Raw genomic sequence first — 14081 nt, 5'->3', positions numbered from 1 at the left:
GAGCGTCGGCCGATGAACCAGGAGGTCACGGTTCAATTCCCGGTCAGGGCACAGGCCCGGGTTGTGGGCTCGATCCCCAGTGGCGGGGAGCATGCTGGAGGCGGCCGATCGATGATTCTCTCATCATTGATGTTTCTACCCCTCCCTCCCTCTCCCTTCTCTCTGAAATCAATAAAAATATTTTTAAAAAAGGGGGGGGGGGGGTGCTGTTCATGAAGTGTGTTTAGATGCCAACCTTGCACCGTGTGCCCATAGTTCACGATTGTCAAGCCCAGCCTGTGGGCCGTGGGTCTGACCCAGTGCTCCTCGGCCTGTGATTACGGAAATGGGACGCTCCCCTCCCACAAACGCCATAATAAACAGAGCGGACACACCCGGGGGAGAAGACGATTCCGCAGTCAGCGGGATGCGCCCAGAACAGCAATCAGTCCTCACACGGGGCCGGGCTGCGTGCGCAGAGGCCGCGTCAGGCGGGGGTACAGGCCTCGGACGAGAGCGTGGGGCGCAGCGCCCTGTGGCCCGTGGAGAGCCTGCGCCGGCGCTGGGACGGACGCTGGAACAAGTGGCTGGAATAACTCCGATCTCTTTCCATTTGCAGGAGACGCTGACATCACACAACACGAAAATGATTTCGTCCTTAGTCATTTCGCAGCTGATCGATGAGAACAAGCCCCAGGAGAAGGGGGCCGCCGTGCCCGCGCTGTGCGCCGACGCTCAGCCGCCCACGTGGCCCGGGAAGCGCGCTCTGGCCAGTCGCAGCGGGGTCACCATCAACAGGGCCTTCGCGTTCCTTCCCGGCCAGCTAGGACCTCAGCCACCGGCCGGGGTGCAAGGACCGGAGCCTGCACTCACCCCCAAAGAGGAGAAGCAGCCGGGCGGCAGCCCCCAGAAGGGGTTTGCATCCATCACCATCACGGCCCGGCGTGTGGGCCCCCCAGCCAGGGCCCTGGTGTGGGGCACCGGGGGGGACCCGCTGTGCAGCCGGTGCCGGGCCCAGGACCCTCAGCTCAGGGGCCCCCCGGCTCTGGCCAGCGGCGCTGACCCAGGTCGGCACCACGGACCTCTCGCCTGCATGGAACCCTCCGGAAGCAGCCCTGTGATGCGGCTGGGGTTCCCGGAGGCCCATGCACGGCTGTGTGACGGACGCCAGTACTGGGTGGCCAGCGTGGACCACGGGGAAGACAGGTTCTCCCCAGGCCGCCCGCGGTCGGGGCAGGGCCCACTGCTGTTCAGCTCCTGTGTGCACCTCCGGGTGTCGCGGCGGTGCCCCAACGCCACCTGCTCTCCGGACGGGTCCCCCTCTGTCCCCATGGAGCCAACTCAGCTGGCCGGCCCCCAAACGCACAGGGCCGTCCTGTCGCTCAACCTAAACTGCAGTTCTCACAGACTGACACCAGATGGGGCAGACGGCCCAGCCACTGGAGGGCCAATCAGCAGCAGCCTGAAGCCGCAGCTGGCGGAGGGCTCCGGCCTCCAGGGCCCGCGCTGGGCCCCCGCCCTGCACCCCTCCTTGGGGCAGGTGCACTTGGGGGCTGGCACATGCCCTTGGAGTGGCCCCCCTCCGACGGAAAGCACAGAACTCGCAGATGCGGGGACTCGGCAGATCACTGCGAGGAAAGGGAAGGGGGACCACGGGACTCCTCGTCACACCGGCGGTCACACCAGTGCTCACGCCAACCAGCTGTCCATCCACATTCCCGGCTGGAGCTACCGGGCAGGTGAGTGACGCTCGCTTACCGGGTGGGGCCCCAGCACAGACACCCCGCCCCCCCATAGGCCAGGTGCCAGGGTGAATGCCCGGCCAGGTGGACGGCGAGCTTCTCCCTCACTCACCCCCTCCCAGGAGCAGCTCTCAGTCCACGGGCTGCACCCTGCGGTGTCTGTGCTGATAGGCTCCCCAGGATGAGATCCTGGGATCGGGAGAGGCTGGCCCTTCAAGCTTTGTTCCAACGACACGTCCAGAGCATGTGCAGAGGCAGAAACTGTGGCCCAGGTCACCTTAGGGTCGGGTGGGCCTGCGTCCTCCCAGAGCAGGCGAGGACAGGGCCCCGCCCCAGAGGTTGTCTCTGGTCCCAGCGTCTGCACATCCCACTGTGCCCAGAGCCTGCCCTTTCATTGTCAATCAGACGGCTGATATTTGTGGGTTGGCTCCATAATAGAGCGTGTGTGTATGTATGTGTGTGCATATGTGTATGTGTGTGCCTGTGTGTGCACATATGTGTGGATGTGGGTGAACATGTGCGTGTGAATATGTGCGAGCATGTGTGTGTGAGTGTATGTGTGTGTGAGTGCACAGGTGCATGAGTGTGTGTGCATGTGAGTGTGTGCACATGTGTGTGTGTGAGTGTGTGTGGGTGTGTGTAATAATTACAGGACATTTTCTAAAGGAAGCAAAGCTGGGCCTCTCCAGGCCGGACAGCAGCCGAGTTTTCTGTCTCCTCAGCTGTGTTTCATGGAGCAGCTTGGCCAGAAAGTGCTGCTGTTCCCATGTCTGCTAGGCGCCCCCCCGTCCCCCGTCCCCCTACCCTCCCACCCCCGCTCCAGGAGGCTGGGAGGGAACGGGGCCACAGCCACAGGCCAAGCTCTTTCTCTCTCTGTGCAAACTTCGATTTTCTGCTTTACTCTCTGCGAGAGACTCTGGCGTCTGAACGAGCGCCTTTCCACTTGGGGAAGATATTTAAAGGTAACGGCAGTAAAATAGGAAGGGCAGCATGTGCGTGATAATTTCCCGGTGCGACTCCCACCCATTAACGCTGTGTTAATTAACAAAAGTGGCTGTGAAATATGTCAAAGCTGGAATGCGCGCAGACATGAAAGGATGTAATTAATTTGACAGGTTTATGTCTAGCCAAGGCTCGGGGATCTGTGAGGCCTGGTGACACACTCCCAGAGGGATCAGACCGTTGGGACGCCTGAGCCGTGCGGGCGGAGTGCAGGGGGGAGATGGGCGTGCATTTGGGGTTCTCGAAGAGCCCCTCAGGCTTGAAGAAATTTCTCCTTTATTTGCCCGAAGTGAAATGTGTGAGGGCAAGAGATTCTGTGTGACTCTGGGTCCCTTAGCCCCGAAGTTCAAAGCTGCAGAACCTGGGGCTCCCGTGGGGGGCCCACGCCTCAGCTACAGGGTGGGACAAAAGTAGGGTTACAGTTGTTCCCATGAAGAATAGCACAATGATTACTAAATAATAATACAAGAATAAACCGTTTCACATACTCACAGCTGTAACCCTATTTTGCCCCACCCTGCATACACAAATGTGTACACGCGCGCGCGCACACACACACACACATACACCCCTGTCCTTCGGGGGGCTCTCCCTCAGAATCTGCTGTGCAATGGGACAGATTTCTTCCCAGGTGACAAGGAAGCCCTTCGTGGCCACGCTGTGGACTCCGTGCCTGAGATTTATAGGCACAGCTCCCACGCTCTAACTACCCCATCCGCCCTGTCCTAGTATAATCTACACCACGCATGTCAAACTCGCGGCCCGAGGGCCACATGCGGCCCACAACGAATATTTTTGCAGCCCAGCCAATATAATGGTATGTAAGAAACGTTTTAATAAAAATTTTGTAACTTAATTTTTACAATATCCTATTATACATCATTATTAATAATGAACTACAGCGTTCACTAGTGACTGATGACTATAATCGTGTTGCATTCATTTCCCTTACGCGCCTTAAGGCACGCCATTTCTCTCCGCGAACACTAGCAGCGACTATTTTAGCAGCCGATGGCCATGTCATTAGTCTTGTAATGGCTTGTTTGGCGTGCGCAACAGAGGGATTCCTGCCAGGTCCCGGCGGAGGGCTGTGTCTGCCCTGTGCCGACACTAGACTCCGCCCAGCAGGGGCCTGTGGGGTTTAGTTCATGGAGCACGTATACCGCCCGTGGGAAGGCGCTACCACAGCCAGCACGTGTCTGTGTGGAGCCCACCAGACAGTCTGCCTTAGACTCAGCTCGTCTGGTCCCACAAGGGGCTGGAAAACACTGGGGAGCCCTTACCTTACAAACGAGATTTGTCTTAATGATCCGGAGCCAGCGAGCTTTCTTTCTTAAAATATGTGTTCATTGATTTCAGAGAGGAAAGGAGAGGGAGAAAGAAACATGAGTGATGAGAGAGAATCGTCAATCGGGTGCCTCCTGCATGCCCCGCACTGGGGATGGAGCCTGCAACCCGGACCTGTGCCCTGACCAGGAATTGAACCTGACCTCCTGGTTCATAGGTCAACGCCCAAGCACTGAGCCACACCAATCCCACAGCAAGCTTTTTTTTTTTTTGTAAAGGACCAGATATTAATGATTAAGTATGGCTTTGCGGGGGCCAGATGGTGTCTGTAGCAACTACTTAACTTTTCTGTTGTAGAACAAAAGTAGCCACTGTTACAATGAATGAATGAGCGCGGCTATGTTCCAATAAAACTTTATTTATAAAAACAGGCGGGGGCCATGTTGGTCCCATAGGCTGTAATTTGCTGATTCTGAGGCATCCGTCCTCCAGGGTGAACTCCACCCTGTTTGCAGTGCTGCATGTCGGATTCTCTGGGAATTCAACTCGGAGATGGGTATTTATGGACTTTTGTTGGGCAGTGGTCTTGGGAATGGTCCCGTGGATGGGAAGGGAAGGGAAGGCAGCAGGTCCAGGCAGAGGCAACTAAGACCATCGTACATTAACACATGATAGGCACTGAGAACAGCAAAGGGCAGAATAAAAAAGCGCAGCACCCCGAAGTAAGCATGGCTCATTTTTAGTAAACTTGCTCCCCTTCTCTCTACGCACGTCTGTTTCTTTCTATGAAAGAGTGGAGCTCCAGCTGCACATGTCATTTCCCCCTGGGTCTCTGCCACTTGGCACCGTGTCATAAATGTTTCCTGATATCAGCAGGACTTTGCAAAGATAATGTTTATGGACTTCCAAATGACGTGCCTCATGGACCGATCAAAGCCTGGCGATTTCTTCACTGCTGGGCCCTCACGTTGCTACTCGTTCTTCACGTTGGAGATGATAGTAATGAGGAAACTTGGCGCAGGAGGCTTTTCTACATGCTGGTGATTTTCTTTAAAAAAAAAAAAAATCCTTGAAGTGGGATATTGCTATCAGAGCGCAGCCACCTTTGTAAGGTTCTTGACGCGCCACGTACATTAGGCTCCCGGAGAAACCCCGTGAGGACCCTCTCTACGTGGGCTTGGCTGAGAGGATCTTCTGTCCTTCCAGTAGAGGAGGGAGCAGGGACCCCGTTGCGAATATTCCCGGGGAGCGAACTCCGCCGTGGAGAATCGCTGGTCTAGACTAAGAAACGGTTGGTGCCAGGGGAAATGCATGCTTTGTTGCACTGAAGCTGGCATTTCTACGGTTGCTATTGAAGGGGAACATTTTGGTTTATGTCTGCAGCTCGCCTTGACCTTGGCCATAGCTGACTCAGTGGTCCCCACCCCTCTGTTGCCTTCTCCCTCGAGGCCCGGGTAGTGTTTGCATTTGGGCCGATCATTTTCTGTGGAGCGCTGTGGGATGTGTACAGTATCCCTAACCCTCACCACCCCCCTCCCCCCCATGTGAGAAACGCAAATGTCTCCAGATACGCACTGGGTCGGGGAGAGGACCAAACCACTCTTGGCCGAGAACCAGGGCCGCACTGTGCCCTGACTCCTTGCAGCTGTGGCTGGGGACCACCCTGCTCAGCAATCCTCCGCTCACCACGCTGACCGCTCAGCGCACCCCCCAGCCTCCTCTCTCAAGCACTGACGCCCAGAATTCTATGGCCTCTTCATGTGATGCGTTTGCTGTGTCTTCAGGGTCATTTCCTTCTTCTCGACAGCACGGTCACTCAGTGAGGATCCAAGTTCGACTCATGGGCATTGACCTCGGCACGCCCAGCCGGGAGCCAGGGGCCTGGAGAGCCTGCTCAGAACCTGGGTGCCGGGGGGAGGGGGGGACAGGTCATCCTGATGACCCAACAAAGCCTTGCTGATGTCAGGGTCACACACAGGCCTGCTGCCTTTTCTTTCTCAAGCCACCTCTCCCCGGGGCCACACTCGAAGCCTCTCTGCTTGGAGAGGGAGGGGCGCCATGTGACATTCCCGGTGCGGAGGTAGGTGGGGGAAAGTAAAGGGAAACTGCAGCACCCCCACGTGGTTGTAAAGCTGAGGGGAAAAGGTCTCAGAATGCTGGTTCCCTCTAAGAACTCAGTCAGAATAATCAAGTATTGGCATGGAGCAACTTTATTGTCCTTCAGATGGTCCAATGTAATGCCCCCCCCCCCCCCCCCCCAGAGAATGTTACAGAAATGTGTTGAAGGTGTTTTTGACTTGTTTAGCTCTTGGTCAAGGTGGATGAGATGAGGTCCCCCGCTCCCCATGACCTTGAATGTGCCGTCCCATCACTGCCCAGAGCCTGTGGTCTCCCGAGGTTGCTCCTGTCAGCCACCCGCTGTCACTGTGGGGGAAAGGACTTGGTCCTGCTTTCTGAGTCACCCTCTCCATGGCATGAGTGGGTTGAGTCCCCACAGTTTTTTAGGGAACAGTCATTCTAATTGGCTACTCGCTCAGGTTTGCCATGTGAGGTAAGAGAAATGGACTCGAGGCCTGTAGCGGGCTGATGGGGCAACGGCCGGATTTGTACATTGGAAGCTACAGAGCACCCCACGAATGAGAGCAGTGAGCATCAGGGGGACCGGGCAGAAGCACCTTGGGGGTGGGAGTGGGGTCCATCTCCGTTTCAGTTCCGACTCTGCCCGTGGCCGACCCGGTGCTCTCGGTGAGGTGACTTACCCGGAGCCCCGGACACGGCAGTGCATGGTGGGAACTCAGCATGCTGCAATCATCGTTGGTCCTCGCCTGAGCTGTCTGCAGGACATGAATGTAGACGTGATTCGGGAAAGAGGAAGTGATGATAGCGTGGTGAATTCCGTAAGGAAAAGGTTTCTGTTTCAGATATAGATGACGCTGGAGAAAAGAAAAAAAAGTGAGAGACAGGGGATGTGTTTAATTCCTTAATGCTTTTTGCTTGTTTGTTTGCTTTTGCTGTTTTCAAAGTTATCTTAAAGCAGAGGCTCAGATCCTTCTAAAATGTGTGAACTTTTCAGTGTTTCTGGCTCATGTTGGAGACTAAGAGGGGAATGAAGGTGGTAGGACCAGCCGTAAAGTCATCTTATACCACATTGTGCAAGGAGTTTGTAGTTAAATGCAGACATCTTTTTCACGTTGCTACCACAGGGTCATGTATTTCCCATGTTAGGTCTTAGCCACATGGTAATGAAGGCGTGACTGTGGGTGAAGGACCACAGCTCTCATCTGTGGATCCTAGTGATCTCACACGGCCCAGCGGCTGTTATCAGAGACCATGGAAAGGTGTTCTTAAGCAGCGGGGAGCATCAGCTGCATCAAGGATGTGTTTTCACAATGTCTGTGCTGAATCCTATGCTGGAATCTGAGTCTAGCATACTGGGGAGCTCTTACTGGGGCTCCCCAGTAAGAGCCCCATTCCTGAGGACGTAGGGGATGGAAAATGATGTCCCTTCCACCTAACTTCTTTCTGGGGCTCCTACAAGAAAAGGCCTAGTTAACAGGAGAAAAACAAATATGTTTATTAACATGTAGTGTTCATCTGTATGTGGGAGCTACCCAGGGAAAAAGAACTCAAAGTGGTGGCTTAGAACTCTGGCTTATATGTCGCATTTTCAACAAAGACTAATTTTGTGGAGAAAGGACAGGACAAAGGAAAGCAGGTGTAGGCATCCAAGGTTGGCAGAGTGAGAAGATAAATATAGAAGAGGAAAGTAATGGGAGATAAAAGCTGGTAAACTTTACGTTGATTCCTCTGGTGACGTCTCCGGGCTGATAGGGTCTATAGGGTCTCCGGTGATTCTCTTCTGTCCCTCCTTATAGAGGAGAGAGAAGGGACCCCTTTGTAAATTTATGTCTTGCTGTTAGACAGATAGGGGGAGGGCAGAGAGCTTTCCTTGTATCTGCTTCTTTGCAATTGCCTTCGCCTCAAAATAACCCGATGCCAAGTGTCCCCTGGGGAGCAAAATCCCCCCAAGTGGAGGATCACTGATTAGACTAAGGAACCAATTTTTGGTGCCACACTGTTAACTGAACTGCAGTCTTCATTCAGATCTCACCAGTTTTCCCACTAATGTCCTCTTTCTGTTCCAGGAACCCATCCAGGAGACCACGCTGCATTTAGTCATCATGTCTGTCGATGGTAATTTTTGACATTCGGATGTTATTCTTTTCTTCTTAACCCCTTTTCCTTTGTTTTCACCGACAGGCTCAGAATGGCCTTCTCTGGCTTCCATTCCCCTCTAGTTCCTTCCTTTATGTCTGTCATCCCTCTGGATAGATTTCCCCCGAGGGTGGAAGGCCGGATCTGTTTTTCCTAAATGCTTTACCCGATGCCCACAGACTATTGATGAGATAATATTTCTCTACTGGTTGAAAATGCCAATCATCTATCAAGTTCGTGTTTCTACAAGAATTTCCCTAATATATGTCATCCTTTTGTTCTAGAAAATGTCATGCCTCTTGAATCTTATCTGACTCATAAAAGCTACTCTGTTCCTGCCTGTGAATTTGGAAGGTGGAGAATACATTAGACCCTGCTAGGTGTGAACCGTCGGCATTAGATGCAGCTCATTCTGGCAGGAGTCAGGCTGTGAGAGACTGGCTGCCGTAAGACCTTTACAGATTTTGATTATTTTATTTTAAAAATGTCCCCTCAATTGAGTCCCTATCTCTCTGAACTGGAATACTCTAGGGACCTCCTCTACACGCAATCATACAATATTTGTGTTTTTGTGGGTCGCTTCTCTCACTTCCCATGCTGGCCTCCAGGTCCATCCATGTGGTAGCCCCGTCGGCATTGCCTTCCTTGTTAAGGCTGAGTCGTATCCTGCTGCCGGCACAGGCACTCATCTGTCAGGGACGCTGGGGTTGCTTCCACTTCTCAGCTCGTGTGAATCACGCCGCTATGAACATGGGTGTGCAAATGTCTGTCTGAGTCTCTGCTTTTAGTGCTTTGGTTATACACAGACCCGGTAGTGGAATTGCTGGGTCACATGGCAGTTCCGTGTTTGACTTTCTGAGAACCCGCCACTCCATTTTCTTTCTTTTTTTAAAAAAAAAAATATTTGTATTGATTTCAGAGAGGAAGGGAGAGGGAGAGAGAGAGAAACATCAATGATGAGAGAGAATCATGGATCGGCTGCCTCCTGCAGGCCCCCCACACTGGGGATCGAGCCCACAACCTGGGCCTGTGCCCTGACCAGGCATCGAACCTGGGACCTTTCAGTCCTCAGGCCAATGCTCTATCCACTGAACCACACCGGCTAGGGCCCACCACTCCATTCTCCACAGCAGCCGCACCACGTCACATCCCCGCCTGCAAGGCACTAGCTTCCTAGCTTCCCCACACGCTTGCTCACACTTGCTGTTTTCTTATTTTTCTGATAACGGCCGTCTTACTGCCTATGAAGTAGTATTTCGTGATGGTTCTGACGATTCCCTACTGATGTGGAGTATCTTGTTGGGTGCCTGTTGGCCATTTACACGTCATCTTTGGATAAATGTCGATTCAAATCCTTTGCCCATTTTTTATTCAGGTTATTCCATTGTTTCCATTCCTAATTTCATGAATGCTTTCTTTTAAAGTGCGTGGATGTTGAATACTGACATATGTTTTATGTACCTATTAGGATAATACTGGGACTTTTCTCCTTTATTTGGTAAACACGGGGAATGACATGGATTTGCATATGTAAATGAACTATATACTTCTAGGTTAAACTCTAGTCATCATGATGCATTATATCTTGGTGGTTGTTGTTAGTCCTCACCAGAGGATGTTATTTTTTCCATGTCATTGTGGACCTTGACGGTGAGCCGCACCCGCGTGGCTAGTGCGTAGAGACCCCAGGTCATTTTGAACTTGGATTTGACATTCCCATTATTGTCCTCTGACTTCCCTGCCTTTGGAGACGAGGAGTCATTGTGACACCACCAAATAGTGGTGGGTCTGGAGGGAAAGGGCGTGTGCATGGAGAGACCTGGAATGCAGAAATCGTACATTTTAAACTCCGACGGAAAACAGTAGAGGTGAACCACTGTGCCCCGTGCTGCCGGGGACATTGACGGGAAAGATAACTTCCTCTGTCCCGAGATGCACTCGGGCTCCAGGGAAGAGAGAAATGCACCAGTCAAAGCCAGTCCCGCGGATAATCGGCCGGCGCTGAGCCTGCGGAGCGAGCGGGGATTCCCAGGGTGAGACCCGCGACGTCTCCGGGCGAAGGTGGCCTGAGCCGGATGGAGCAGGACGTCCCAGGGGGCGGGAGCCAAGGGCAAATGGGACATGTCCTCGGGCCCCTGGGAGCTTGCAGGGCTGCAAACAGGATGTGGTCGTGGAAAGAGGTCAGGGCCAAGGGCTCCCGGTCTCACTCGGGCCGTGGGCGCTCTCCCCACTGCGCGAGGGAAGGCACGGGCCCTGCCTCCGATCGGTACGAAAGCTGCGTCTATGGAGCTAACGCGAGTCTTACTCTGAAGATGCCCAGTGGAACCTTGGTCCTCGAACTTAATTCGTTCCGGACGGCTGTGCAAGAGGCAATTTGAAAACCGGGTCATTTTTCCCATTAGAAATCATGTAGAGTGAATTAATTCGTTGCAGACCCCCCAGATGACCCCTGTTTTTACCTTCCTCACATACAGGACATGTCTAATGGACTGTGTAGTCCATCAGTAGACACTTCTTTTCCTAAATGTGTGGAACCGCCCCCTCGTAGCCTAAAGGAGTCACTCTCCGCGCTCACCCAGGGGGCCAGATGCAGCATTTTCACTTTTTCGCGTGTCACTGCCTCCGAAATGCTGTCACCGGCTGACTGCTCTCCTTTATCCCAATCAACAGCAGTTCTCCCTGGTCAACGGCCTGTGGCCATTGTTTCCTCCACACCCTTGGCAACATTAGCTCTCTTGATGGCCTCTTTAAAATTGTGCTAATTGTCCATTTCACCAGCAATAAAAGCAAAACTATATATATGTTCACAACGCAGCTCCTGAGATGTTAACAACACGGGTTTAGCTGTAAACTGACGCGTACTGGCGCGTTCTCTCCTTTGTCTGTGGCCTGAGACCCGCTTCTTGCCATGCTGAGGGGTCGGCGTGAAAGGGTTTTCAGGTCCAGAACCCAAGTTAACCACGACACCTTCCCCCCCGCCCCCAGTCCCCCCACCGTGAACAACCTGGTCGAGAACCAAATTGTCCCCGATGGGAGGCGTCCGAGAGCCAGGGTTTGCCTGCACGCCTGTTTCCTGGGGGTTTCCTGGTAGAATCCATCGATGATGTCAACCACACCCCAGAGGCTGGCATTTCAGACAACCTGGGCTGGACTGAGACACCGCCGAGCTCTGGGGCCCGGCTCCCGGCTGGCAGGTGAGCACTCGGCCTCTGTCCTCAGCACCGAGCGCGCCAGCACACGGGCACCGAGTCCTCGGTCCGCAGGGAAAGGCGGAAGAGGGCTCTTAAGGGGATGTAATTGGATGTGAAGCGTCGTTACGTCCTGAAACTGAACGCACACAAGCCCGAGTCCCTGCCGCCGAGTTGAATGAGTTCCTCAACCCAAAGACATGGGAGTGTGAGTCACAGGACCAGCAAAGCCCAGGATGCCAAGTGCCCAACAGCGCAGTTCACTTCGGCTCCACCTGCTCAGCACGAAGCGCTGTCGGCCTGATACCATGTGACTCCCAGGGGTCCCCGCCTGTTCAAATCCGCCGGCCACATGCCTATCAGCATGGTGAACGGTCTTGCCTTTTTAAGATGCATTTCCGACGACTTCACTGGGATATGAACCACATGCCGTGACTGCTTCAGCCAACACCTCCCTGACACCATCCCGGAAGGCAGTGAACTTGTGAACGTTGCGTGTTGTTCCGTGTTATTCTGCAAGAGTCCCTCGTGTCACGGGCAGGGCACTTAAAATTAAAGCGTCCCCCAAACCAAACTCATCCCTTAACTCCTTTTCCAGCAGAGAAACGTCCATGTAAGATGCGGGTGATGTTTCCTGCCAGGAAATGCAACCCCCTTCGCATCGCAGACGGAGTCTGCCCACCTCGTTTTCCCTGATGACACACGCGCCGGGGTTTGCTGTCTGGGCCGCGTGGCCTCTGAAGCGGATCTCCGGCTTCCTTCCTGAGAATTCCCTCTCACGGCGAGGCTGGTGGTCGCGTCAGGGCTGGGAAACGGGTAATTTCAAATCCAGGGGAAAGCCGTCGCCGCAAGGGCCGGCTCCGTCGGAAGGAACCGGTTTCCGTCGGAGTGTAATTGATCTCTGCTTCTGTCTGCACTCCTCCACCCACCTGGCTTTTGTCTAATTGTCTACCCATCTGGCCGTCTGCTCAGACGGAGTGCAGAGAGCACGGGAAGTCGGAATCGCTCAAGTTTCCCGCTTAGTTCATAACCGCTTTCGGAGCAGAAAAGGGCTGGAACTGATGTCCACGGTGAAGTGGCCATAATGAGCTCTGTCTGCGTGAGGTTTCCCTAACGCCCGTCCCACTGAGCGGGCGCACACAGCCCCACCGTCCCCTGCCCCTGGGCCCTCGCAGCCCCGTGGCTGGCAGCATCTGCCACTGTGCCGGCCCAGGGAGGGCCAGGAAGGCTCCCGCCAGCCCCTGAGCAGAGCGAGTGGCTCAGGAAAACAGGCCAGAGGAGCGCAGACGAGGCCGGACCAGTAGGGAATGGGCTTTGTCTCCAGGTCTCCTCGAGGCCGCAGAGGTCCAGCACCGGCTCCGCTGGACTGGCATGGCTTTGCCATCATGAGGGCGAGGGTGGGAGGGCCCCCGGGCCAAGGCATCCCCCTCCTGCCTCAGATGCCGCAGATGTGGCCGGTTTTGGAAACACCACGCTCGGGGAGACGAGGCGACCGGAAGTTCACGTGCGGGGTGGCTGTGCGGTGACAGGGCGAGCGTGGCCCGTGGTGCTGTCAGGGTTTTGACGGGTGTTAACACTTCATCGCCACCTTCCCTGCCAACACGGGCCTTTGAAAGGACGTGGGTGTGTCTGAGTGTGATTTCATGCTGCCCGAGGGGTGTCGTCTGCTTTCCTGCTGTACCTCCTAGAAGAACGGGAGTCATCGGGACTCTGTGGGACCCCCTCTTCCGTTATCTTCTTTACCGGCAAGTTCCTGGACCACGGCTCTTGTGTGGAACCTCAATACAGACCTGCCCTGATGACTAGCATCCTGGCCATCAAACGAGGGAGGGGGGTGTGCTTTCCAGGGACCACAGGGCGTTCCCGAAACTGCCTCGCCCACACCTGGAGCGGCAGCTGCTGTTGTCCGGCCGCTGGGCCTGGCTGGACAGGTCGCCCGCCTGCGGGGACCTGGGAAGGAGCTGGATCTCCCGGCAGCCACTCTCTGTCTCCTCTGGGTTTGTGTTTTCACCATCGCAAATAGAAACAATACATGTGTTTTTCTTCAGCGCATTTTATTTTTAGACAATCTGGAAAACAAAAGGCCGTCCGTGTGGCCACTTGGCTCTCATTAGCGTTCATGGGAGAAAGGCATCTTCATGGAGGAAAAGGATCCCCCCCACCCCCCCGCAGTGTATAAATAACCACAGGCTGTGGCCTCAGGAGGCCTGGCCGCTGAGCACGCACGTCATCGCTGTGTCCTCACGGGGTGGGAGGGGGCTCCCCGAAGCCTCCAAATCTGGGCAGGGTGGGCTCTGCCGGCTGGTGGGGAACCCCCTGCCTTGCTGATTCTCGCTGCGTTCTCCTCCCCGGTCCCAGGGCACACCCCTGTGACCCCAGAGCTGGTCCCACCGCGACGGGGCTTTTCTGAGAGGTCCTGAGTGTTTGTACGCGTGCACCCACCTTGAGGACCGTCAGGGCAGAGCAGAGGTTCGGCAGGAACCCCAACGATGCTCCCCCACCCGCCCCCTTCCCAGTGCAGATCTTAGCATCCCCCTGACCTGGCCCAAGAGTCGGGGCCCTTTGCAGGTGAGGCGGCTTAACACGAAGGCTCAGAGGGCCGGGCCAGGCTGCCCTTCAGGCCCCTTTTTGCATGTGAAGGTCACCTGAGGGTCGCAGATCTTCCGGG

The 14081-nt window shown here is 54.9% G+C and overlaps 1 protein-coding gene across 2 annotated transcripts in view; it reads left to right on the top strand.

Annotated features, from left to right (window-relative positions):
- CUNH10orf90 (chromosome unknown C10orf90 homolog) overlaps positions 1–14081 on the top strand; it is an 88113-nt gene that overhangs the window by 57494 nt on the left and 16538 nt on the right. For both annotated transcript variants that reach the window (XM_070433266.1, XM_070433267.1), the window contains exon 2: positions 599–1718. In XM_070433266.1, coding sequence (XP_070289367.1) covers positions 599–1718 — 1120 coding nt within the window. The remainder of the gene's footprint in view (positions 1–598; positions 1719–14081) is intronic.

The sequence above is a fragment of the Myotis yumanensis genome, unplaced genomic scaffold (assembly GCF_028538775.1).
Source record: "Myotis yumanensis isolate MYYU_CA2020_CCGP unplaced genomic scaffold, mMyoYum1.0.hap1 SCAF_13, whole genome shotgun sequence".
NCBI lineage: Eukaryota > Metazoa > Chordata > Mammalia > Chiroptera > Vespertilionidae > Myotis > Myotis yumanensis.
This window is presented reverse-complemented; position numbering and strand designations above follow the sequence as displayed.